Genomic DNA, 11,678 nt, shown 5'->3' with positions numbered 1-11,678 from the left:
ATATAATTTGTAATTTGTTATTTTTGCATTATACCATTACACATGACTGTAAATAAATTTACATTGTATTGTATTGTATCTATAGAAAGGAGTTTTTAACACTGACTGTGTTTCCATCGAAGGTGCATTTACTTAATGATACAGTATACATTTTTGTTAATAATTATATTATAGGTAATAATGTTATATGTCTTTTACATTTAGTATTAGTTACAAATGGTTTTGATAGTAATATCAATATTCATTAATATATGTCCTATGTTGATGAGGAAATATCTTGGCTTTTTTGATGAGGAAATATCTTGGTTTTCGAATTAGACTGATATGTTATATTATGCACGAGTGCGTGAGAGTGTAAACACCACAAGTATTCCTACTTTATACTCTTGTTATAGGCTGAACAGTAGTTAAATGAGTGTAGTATCCAAAAATGTGTTTTCAAAGTAATGTTTTGAGTTAAATGTTACTATCAGCTGCAAAAAAAAAAATAAAAATGTATAAAGTAATTAAAAATGCCAGAAGATAACTAAAACTGGAATATAGGCATGGTTGCCCAAGGCAAAAAATGGTTGTATAGTAACATTTAAAATAAGTGTATCAGCAAAGAGTATAGAAATGCAAGAGGTCCAATTCGTGGTGGATGCAGTTTGGCGCAGTGGGAATGGTCTGGTTTCCCAACCTCGAGCTTGGGGTTTTAGTCCTTCGCGAGCAAGGCACTTTATCTACATTGCTTTAAGCCTGGTTCTCACGAGAGCCCTAGTATCCGGATCGGGAGCTAACCGTTAGCGCTATCCGTTAGTACCTGTGTGAGAACACCCGATAGGTTAGCACTAATAATACTAATAATATTCATTTCCAGCCATCACTCTCCCATTCATTTTGGTTTGTGAAATGGTAACCTCAGTGGTAAAATCCATAGTTAAGATATAGTATAGCGTTTTTTTCGTAGTTTCAGTTTTATATCATAATCAATATAACAAATGCAGTGAAGCATCTAATAAAACTACAAGATGGCGATATAAGATACAAGGTATTTTATTTGTCAAAGGAGTATGTACACATCAACTTCAGGTTTCAACCATAGACTCGCTTCATATCTCTGTATACGATACTTGGCATTTGGCATATCCAGCGCCGCTATGTTGATAGAACCCTGCTTCTTAATAGGCGGTTCACGGAGAAATTTAATCCATCCTCCGTCTGAGAAAAAAACATGATAAAACTATATTTAAAACAATCAAAATTTAAATCATTCGATGAATAATTGTTCAATAAAGTAGACAAAAACACAATTACTTTGTTACATGCACTAAAAAGCTAAGCTAAATTAAATACATTATCTAGCAACAACTATTAACAGACACAGTTACAAGAATGTAAGTAAAAAATTAGGCGTCAAAATAAACTTTTCAATTCCCAACATTTTCGGAGCTGAGTGGCCCCTAAAGTGCAGTCGAATCGCGCTCCAGTTGGATACATCATTCGCCACTCTTTCGGAGACAAGCCCACCCGTTTGGCAAAGCTTGGTGCCACCACTGTTGGTTTCTAATGCTTTTAAACAAGCTAGAAATAGTACAAAACTTGAGCAAGGTCTTCAGTTTCTTTCAACAAATAGTGTTTATCTTGCGACAGACAACCATGTTTTGCACATAATATTTTGTATGTTTTCTACTACAGATTGTGGTGTTAATGTACATTTAGAATTTATAATTAATAAGAGATGGCTACGATAGTATGGCTGTAATTTATTGGTTTATGTGTGACGGAAAATATAACATAATTGTAACTAAAGCAATATATGAATAAAAAAGAAATTATATGACGAGATAAATTATAATTCCGGCCTAATATATGATGGAAACATCATTTAATATTATTTAGCAAATGAATGTAAAAAGGCAAAGCCCAAACCTTTACACCCCATTTATGAGAACTGTATTTAATTTGAGGATCCATCTTAGTTTAACACATCGTCTGTCTGATAATAAATATATATATATCTCCCCAAGATCCGCCATTGTGAATTGCGAGAAAATGTAACTCGGTTGGGTACTGGATCAACATTCTCTTTCCCATCCTTCTCTTTCTTCCCTTCTTCTTTTTTTGCATTTCCGATCATACAAAAATCTCCAGACATTATATATTTTTCCCCAAAATGTGGGGGGTGGGGGCGGACCTCCACACATTCCGCCGGCCATGTGTTGATAGTAATTGTTATTGTCGTGATGGAATAATAGACAATAACTGGATTTGCGTCAGGAGAAACATGTATAGGTATAATTTTGCCCTACCTATTCAGTTATTGTCTATTATTCCATCACGACAATAACAATTACTATCAACACTGCCGTACCCGCTGCTTACACGGACTCGAATTCAACCCTGACCATCAGGCGCAAGCTCGGTGGTCTATTTTAGCTGTCTCTTATACACATCTAGATGTGTATAAGAGACAGGGTGTATACATATAGGCAAATTATTAATCTTTTAAATGTGTGGTCCAACAATCTCGTCTTTGCGTCGGTCGACGGGGGTCCAGGCCAGATGTGTATAAGAGACAGCAATTAAACTGCGCCAGTACAGGTTCATTGTGTACCATAACCTTTGATAGGTTTCACCCGTAATAATAAATCTTAATATTGTTAATTAATTCAAGTTAATTACCTCAACCCACACATACTGTGTGGGTTGAAGTAATTAACTTGAATTAATTAATTCAAGTTAATTACCTCAACCTCAGTATGTGGATCATATAAGCTATAAAAATGTGAATTTTAAGCACAATAAAACTGCGATTTCACTTTGACTGTCTATTTTAACATTTAAATTTTGACATATTTTATTGTTCATATTAATTAGCCAGACAGTATGTGGATCATAAGCTATACAAATTGTCGCCTTTAGCCGTTTTTATTTTCAATTTTAAATAACACGGCTTCGAGTTTTCCCAATGTGATACAACATGTTTTATACATAGATGCATAGATAAAAACGCATCATGAATTCAGCCAAGAACGCGAAGTAAAGTTCATGATCCTTTCTCTTCTATACCGTTTATAATTTATCTGTATATAAATTGTGAACGTTAAGATAAGAGGAACATGCGTGTGCGCAAAAAAAAAATTCCCAGCCTGGATTCGAACCTTACCTTATGCCTGTCTCTTATACACATCTAGATGTGTATAAGAGACAGCATACATACCGGTATATATATATATATAAATTTTGAACGATAAGTGACCGACTGGGTCCTTATTACACCGTTTGGGAATTTATATTTAATTAAAGCAGCTGATCGTTCACATTCCTTTTGGCATGCATAGTTGAACAGCACTAGTTCTTCATAGGTGGACCAAGGGGGGCCCAGCCGGCCCGGGCCCCTCTAAATTTGCCATAATTTAAAAAAAATAAGAAAAAAGAAAATTCGACTAAAATGTTTAGCCTGGGAGTGCCATTTCCGGCAATCTAGAGGTGCCATAATCATAAATTTTCTTACCTCAGCCCAACCATGGTGGGGCTGAGGAAGTATAGACCCTCCATCTGTGAATGTCCCTTTCCAGGCCCCCTTTATTTCAAATTCCTGGATCTGCCACTGGTTCTTAGTAAGTAAGGCAGATCATTATGAATCACCCTCATCTGTTTATCACTTGCATATTCATATATGTATTATATGTATACAGAATATATATAAAGGGAGATAAATTCATGTACTGTATAAACAAATAATATAAAGCATATATAATTGGAGATAAACTGTCATTTATTATTGATGACTACCGTACTTTAATTCTCAAAAAACCTAAAAGGCTATAACTTTCAATCCAATTCAATCAGTGATACAAATTCGGAAATGTTGGCTCCCCACCTCCCCCCACCCACCCAAAAAAAGTGAATTATTGCTATGTACCAGCTGACTAAATTTACATTGTATAAATGGAGCAGATAGCTACATGCGATATGTGATAACGCTGTTTCAGTTTCTAAAGGTAATTGGTACATCTACCTGGCATCACTGGAGCATCTTTGTAATTACTTTTTTTGCCGCCAAATGGATAGTTTATGGGAAACAGCAGCATCGTTCATGTGAATTGCTGGATAAAACTCAATTGTTCGTTAGTTTGATTTTGGAGTCATCATTGGAGATCTTCCTTGGCAGCTGATGCTCTTAATCTTCAAACCAAGGACCTCCTCTCATTTATGTTGTTTGCTGATTTGCTACATGGCGACGCTCTCAATTTGGTGGGGATTCTGCACCAAGTCTGCTGAAATTAACCCAAGTCTTTTTTCCAAGTTTACAACCTCTTGGTTACTGAAAAGGCAGTCAACAAACTGCTTAATGTACAAAGTTAATTGCTTGGACCATCAGTCTACGATCCAAGTTGGTTGGTTCGGGGTGCTGTAACAGAGGTTTTGTAGCATAATGATTAACTGGAATTATCTGTTTCTTGAAAGATGTAGGTGGAAGATTTAAACTACCATGATTTACTGTTATTGTTTGCGAGCTTAATTGTATGGACATTTTATCTCAGGTTTGCAGGAACAGTACCAGTGTGTCGAATGTTTTTAACTGGTTTTGTCATCGGCACCTAACACCACTCTTATTTCATTTTTCAGAACAAGGTAAACTTTTTTGTGAATTAAAACTGTGACTCCATGGAGCAGTGTTTTACATGGACCAGAGTACTGCATGCTACAGCACTGCTGGTGATGTTTAGACTGTTTAGACGGTGTCTTAATAACCATTGCATTGTTTTGTTAAAGAAGTGTTAGGATATGATCCAGTATGATGCCAAAAATATCGTAGTACCTAATCTTGAGTTCCCCTGTTGAAGAAGCAATTCTTAACTGGAAGATCATATCAGATCTGAGAGTTTTTGGATTACTGAGAACAAGGTGACATTATGGAAAGTATGTGCAACATCAACTTAGGCAGAAACCATTCAGTTAATGGTTTCTCTTACATTGTCTATTACAGATCAACAAACACTGCAAACTAGTAGACCATTCTTTTCACTACGATATACTCCTAATTTCGGAGTCCTTTAGGAGGTCATTTTTACACACCAGAACCAAACCAAAGGCAGGCCACTACCTTACTATAGCGCTGCTGCAGCACCACCACCACAAGACCATAAACTATCACAGTCAACGAAGGCTGAGATGGTTTTACTCAGCTAAAATCAATGTTTTGCACCCTGCTGTTAGTTTGAACTCTAAATGTCAAATGGATCATTCTTGACAAAATTTTCAACAAATTATTCAACTGTAGTGGCTTTAAAATATTTTGTATAGCACCGCATCTTCAAGAGTAGAATTTGGGTCAAAATGTCAAAATTTAAGAAACATACATTGGTATCAGCTGCAAAATACATTTAATTGAACTTATTTTCTAAATTGAACGCAAGGTCTGAGTTTTTGAATTAGAATGCCGCAGCATCACTTTTGTCAGACTGCTAGTGTTTATCTGCAGAGAGTGTAAATCTCGTAGAAGAGATTTGAATGAATGGGTTTGTGTATCAAAATTTTCATGGCACCATCCCACAGATGGAGGATCCAGACTTTTTTAAACGAGGGGGCAACAATTTCATATAGGCCTAAATGATGATGATGATGATGATTTTTATTATTATTATTATTATACAGATATATGTCTAGTAATGGCATGATTGATGTTCAGTACCTGCTGTTACACTTAGTATTTGCGATTTTGTATGTTAACACACAAACAAAAGCCGACAGTGGCAAAACAGGCGAACGTTCCCCTCCCTAAATCTTCTCCTGTCCAACATTGTGGAAACCGAGGAACAAAATGTTGTGGCTATGGCAACTAGATGGCCGGAAATGGCACTCACAGTCTTAGGCCTAAATATACCTTTCCTCTTTTATCTCTATTTTTTAATTTTCAAAGATGTTTGGGGAGGGGGGGCTGGCCCGGGACGGGGTGGTGGGGCAGGGGAAATTAAGGGGCGAAGGTTAAGTGTCAGTGCTAAGTGATTAAGTAAGGGAGATTCAGATGGCAGAATATGGTGATATGTGGCAATTTTTGTGAGTACTTGAGAAAAACATTTTTTTTGCAAAATAATATCCAGTGGAGATGTGTGGAGGAGCAAGATTTCTGGGAGGGAGGTTATTTTTTGAGCTCTTATATTCTTCCCAATGCATCACTGATCCCATTATATGATATCAGATAAAATAAAATGACTATTGTATGATATATAAATGAATAACGATGATCGAATTGCAATTTTTTTGTTAAAAACAAATTTTCGGCAGCGGCCATTTTGAAATTCAAAATGGAGGGCCTAGAAGTGAATAAAAAAAACTGGCACCCATTTTTTTCTTAATCAGTGAATTTTTTAGATATATTTAGACAGGTTTGCCACGAATCTACCCAAAAAATTGACAGTTAAAAAATATGACATAAGACAACAGACTATAATATTCTTCTCCAGTACAATTACATTTTTCTAACCTAGTTAGGATCAATAAGACTTTACATTAAACAACACAAACAAAAAAAAAATCCTCAAAAATAAACGCTGCGGGGCATTTATTCGACTAATTGCGGTAACTCGTCTCCCCGGAGCATAACCCTATACTTAATTTACTATTCCAATTAGACATCAATTTCAACAACATAGGTTTGAAATGCATACGTAAGATAATGTTCTATTTCATAACGTTTTCAATATTCTCAATTTTTAAAATCAAGTTTTACCTCTAATTATCCCATTCTTCATTGCGATTTTTTCAAGAACAATATTATCCTATTATTTTACAATAACACACTATACACTTTTTCAAATTTTCAAACACTAATACAGCTTACAACATGTAATAATGAAATAAAATAATTGAATAATTTGTGTAATTCCCGTCAATGTTATGATGCATGTGGTCTTTTATAATACACAAACTTAACAAGTATGAAATATGTATACTAGTATACCATTATAAAGATACCACGATTAAATTGTGAACATTAACAATAATAATAGTATATTATTAGAGAAGCTCACAGTAAAATGTACGATATTTTATGAAGTCTATAATGAGGAAGTGATTATTCAATAATCCGGTTCATATTTTTTCTCATCATTGTCATCATCATATTCACATCATTTATCTACATCAATATAGTTATGATTAATAGATTTTAGTGTTGTGTTTAATCGTTATGTGCTAATGTAGAAAAAATTGTTCAAACCACAACTATCTTAAAGGCGCATTTGTGAATCTCACCACCTGACTAACCCTATCTGATGACAGTTTATTTTGTTCAATAAGCAAATATTCTGACACGTGAGTTTCCCCACTCTGCTACTACCACGCGCCTCCATTCGCCCGGGATTACACAAAGTCCTCGTGGATCAACAGTCGGTTTCCCATTGTCAACAACCTTCACAAACTTTCCACTTTTGTCGAACATCTGAACATGATGTTCACTACTCACAAGCATATTGCCATCTGCGTCGCACGTTATACCTTTCGGTCGTTCAAATTGACCATCTTTATGTCCCCGGACACCGAACATAGTTGTTTGTGTACCATGCTTTGTGAATCTTTGAATTCTATGGTTCCAGGTGTCTGACACGATCAATTCATCTCCACACATGTCAATGAACCATGGTGAAAGAAGACGGTGAGGCAGGGCAATCTCAGGACCGAACGATTGAATTTTCTTACCGTTGCGATCGAACTTCAAAATACAATGAACTCCATGATCGACTATATAAATAAAGCCGTCTTTATCGACGGCAACACCGACAGGATCCACTAACTCATTTTTGCCAAAACGACGCAAGAGTTTGCCATCCGAACTGCACTTGATCACTTGCTTCTTGACGTGGTCTGTCAAAAACATGACTCTGTCCGTGGTAACCACAATGCCTTGCAAGTCGCCTGCTTGCTGTACTTGGATGTGCCTCATGAAGCGTCCATTCCTGTTGAATATATAAACTATCGGAGTTCTATTTGTAACGAAAATATCTCCGTCAGTAGACACTGAGACGTTGAATGGTGGTTTGTCTCGAAAGGCACTATGGGTGAAGTCCAGAGCATCTCCTAAAGATGGCTGGCATTTTATTTCTAGTTTACCTTCTTTAATCAACTGTTCGAATAATTTAATCGTATAAACACAATCACCAGCATATGATGGCGTAATTTCAATGACGTATGTTCCGTCCTGATTATCATGTATTTTAGCATATTGTTTAGGATGATTTGGGTGTTTTAATTCCCCAGATACATCAGCTCCACCAACTCTCACATCACTGCCAACTGAATCCTTTGTTGTCAAATACAAGCGAATACTATCTCCAGTGTGAACATCTTGTATCTCTCCAGTATTTATGGTGGAGTTAAAGCCGACAGCTGAATTAGTATTAATGGTGCCTAAAGCTGTCTCCTCCAGCATGTCTATGAAGTCTTCGTCAGCTTTAAATACAAGACGTCTGTTTTCTTCTGGTAGATAGTTAGGCGGGTTATTTACTATATCTCGCATTTTTTGTGTTGAATCTTTCAGCCATTCAATGGCACTGACATGATCTGGGTAAACACGTGGATGCTGACACGTTTTATTTATCATGGTAATTTCGTGACGAATTGACAATAACATATCTCGCTGGGCTTCCAAAACTGCTCGCTTTGTAGTAAATTTTTCATTTAGATCTTTCCTTAGTTGTTTCTTCTTTTCAATAAGAATGGCCACGGCACCTTGTAACGTGTTTTCAACATCTGCTTGGCATTTGTCGTACTCTTCGTGGAGTAATTCTAGTACCTCTGATGTATCCTCCATGCCTTTATCAATCTTAGATAACATATTTGTTGTCCTCTGTGTAAGGTCAGTGAGTGATCTTTTATATGCTTGCGTGACATTCTTAATAGAGTCTTTCTTGTGTGTGGCATTTTGGTGAGACAATTTAATGCACTCGTCGCAAACAGGTTTGTCACAAGACATGCAGTACATGACCTGTCGCATGTCATTATGGAAAGGACAGAGTGCCATTTTGAGGGTGTCCTGCTCATTATCGCCAGCCGATTTTACCTTCCTGTTGTTCAACATGGTTTTACCTCAATGATACACTGGTAAAGTGACTATCTTACTGGACGCTCAAATGCCTGCGAAATAAATAGAATTTTGTATTCAGAGTTTAGAATCGTTCATACAATGTGTAAAAATAATTGATGAAAGATATTTTCCACCCAAGAAAAAATAAGACACTGGCAACAATTCTCGAGATTACAAACCTTATTGCGTCATATCTTTACTGGAAAAATAATGGCATTTTTGCAGGGGCGGATTTAGGGGAATTTATTATTAGACCTAATTTGTGGGGCAAACCTATCAACCGGGCAAGTTTGCACACCGACCAGACCGTTTCCAGTCCACCGGCCAGGATTTGACACACCGTGCCGCCATCATAATTTGATTCTGGCCAGCGGTCGGTCCGCTCGAGTCGGCTTGGCCTAGCCAAACGAGGCCACGTCATATTAAAATCAAAATCACCAAATTCGAGGACCAAAGTACATGTAACATAGTGAAGTTGAAGTAAATCGGTCTAGTAGTTCTTGGGCTATGCACCAGGAACACACACTGACAGACAGGCAGACACACAAACACACACACACCCCACACACTGAGGCGTGCTATTGCAATACCCAGGGTAACAACAACTTATGGTCAGGTAAAACTTGACACTCATCGAACGCAAATTGTCTTTGTTAATTATTAGCCAATAAAAGCGAAGAAAAGAATAATTATTTCTCTAATAATAATGAATTAGTTCAATATTATTGATTTCCAAGATATTCTTTGTTAAATTCTAAATGATTAAATTTTTTTAAATTAATAACATGGTAGTAAATTTTATTAATCAATACGGTTGCCATATTTACGTTTTATCAGTTAGAAACAGACCTACATCAAATATGAACTGAGTTGTAAATCGATCTTGTATCTTGTAACACTAGCTCCGACATTGTTCTTTGGAAACCTTAAATATCAAGTCTATCAAATTTTCTTTGACAAAAACCTGTTGTATGCCCATATACAGTCATAATGTGCCTATATGTGTTCATGATGTGATGTCATCCTGACTATATTAAGGCATGTCACATGATTTTGTCAAATACAATTTGATAGTCAGGACAAGGCGTTAAGCGCTGTCCACACTATCAAATTTTCTTTGACGAAAAATTGTTGTATGTCCATATATAGTCATGATGTGCCTATATATGGTCATGATGTGCCTATATATAGTCATGATGTGATTTCATCATGACCATATTTAGGCATGTCACATGTTTTTGTCAAATAAAATTTGATAGTCTGGACAGGGCCTTAAAATGCATGTATTGATCAACACACGTAGGCTACTAATACGGAAAAGTGCATTCTGCGTTCTAAAAATATCTAAAATGGACCATGATGTAGAGAGTATTAACTATTTTGACGCACCTTTGTTATTTCAAAGTGTGCCACTGTTTGAAAGTATATGTCCAAATAAATAAATAAATACCTTGTCTTTCGAAATTATTTTTATAGCCGTGAAATCAGAAATACTGCCTGTAGGCAAATCATTGTTGCTAAAAACTGATGCTGTAATAGCAGCTCCTTGCTGTTCAACCCTCGTGGCTCGTATACCCAGTGTGCTCAAATGACTCATGTGCACTATGAAGAACTGGCTGTTATGGTGTTACCGTGCTCTACTGTTCCATACATCGCCTAGTGCCCTGTTTTGGACTGATGAGTGTCTGGCAATGTTTTACCGTGTTGCTCACATACCGAAAGGACCCTTAGGGCAGAATTGGGTGTGTGTGTGTGTGACTGTGTCTGAAGAATTCTCCCTACGCTTTATGCCAGCAAAAATCGAAGCATTTTATTGCAATATTTTTTTTTGTTCGAATTATCATGCCACCTTGACATATCGACTTAATTTTTATTTCAATATTCCCGTTATTGTGTGGACGCTATTTAAAAAAAAAAACAACTTTGGTTTAAATAAAATAAAAAGATACATAGGTCTTAATTTGGATGGGTTACCGTATTATTTTAGACACGATATACGTCACAATTAAGTTGTCACTATTTACAAAATCATTGTGACGGTTTACATCATATAGACGTTACCGTAACTGTCAATCCTCGTACCATACCGTATAGGCGTACCCCTCGGAAAGCTACGAAATTTCAGTTTCCACAAGCCAAATTTGATAAATTTTTAAAAATAAAAATTCTTCAGGCGTTTTTTTCACGTTTTCAGAAAATTTATCTCAAGAAGTGCTTCTTTACTTTACCTCATAGAGTATAATGAGTTTTCTTAATCATACATTAAAATTGTTGAGTATTTTCGTGTATTATTATTACAAAAAATGCCTAATTTACAAAATTCATACCAGCCCAGGGCGTACGCCTTCACATACAGAAGTTCAAGTAGGGGCCTAAGTAGGGAATTTTCAGTGCTCTAATACTGTTCCAATGAAGTATTCGGCTCAAATGAACGCGGGATGATTGCTGCTTTCACATCGGATCCAAACCTAATTTCGGACCGCTTTTCCGATGCGCAGAACACTAGTGTGGTACCAGTGGCGTATCTACGGGTGCGCCCCCCCCCCCAAATGACTTGCAAGTAGTTACAAATCACCTAAAATTACCTTATTTTGCGAGTTGGCGACCC

The 11,678-nt window shown here is 36.5% G+C and overlaps 1 protein-coding gene across 2 annotated transcripts; it reads right to left on the bottom strand.

Moving 5' to 3' along the window:
- Positions 1-6,408: 6,408 nt before the first annotated feature.
- Positions 6,409-10,549, bottom strand: LOC117114231 (tripartite motif-containing protein 2-like). Of its 2 annotated transcripts, none has more exons than XM_033257836.1 (2): positions 10,521-10,549; positions 6,409-9,120 (listed from the first exon to the last, which is right to left on the bottom strand). In XM_033257836.1, exon 2 carries the CDS (start codon positions 9,062-9,064, stop codon positions 7,280-7,282), a length of 1,785 nt encoding a protein of 594 aa, XP_033113727.1. In that variant the 5' UTR covers positions 9,065-9,120; positions 10,521-10,549; the 3' UTR covers positions 6,409-7,279. The 2 variants fall into 2 exon arrangements, with proteins under 2 accessions (XP_033113727.1, XP_033113726.1); XM_033257835.1 differs by lacking the exon at positions 10,521-10,549 and adding an exon at positions 9,250-9,625.
- Between the last annotated feature and the right edge of the window lie 1,129 nt (positions 10,550-11,678).

The sequence above is a fragment of the Anneissia japonica genome, unplaced genomic scaffold (genome assembly GCF_011630105.1).
Source record: "Anneissia japonica isolate Jap-2015-1 unplaced genomic scaffold, ASM1163010v1 scaffold1525_len913038_cov183, whole genome shotgun sequence".
Lineage (NCBI taxonomy): Eukaryota > Metazoa > Echinodermata > Crinoidea > Comatulida > Comatulidae > Anneissia > Anneissia japonica.
The sequence above is the reverse complement of the archived record's forward strand: the minus strand, read 5'-3'. Positions and strand labels throughout refer to the sequence as shown.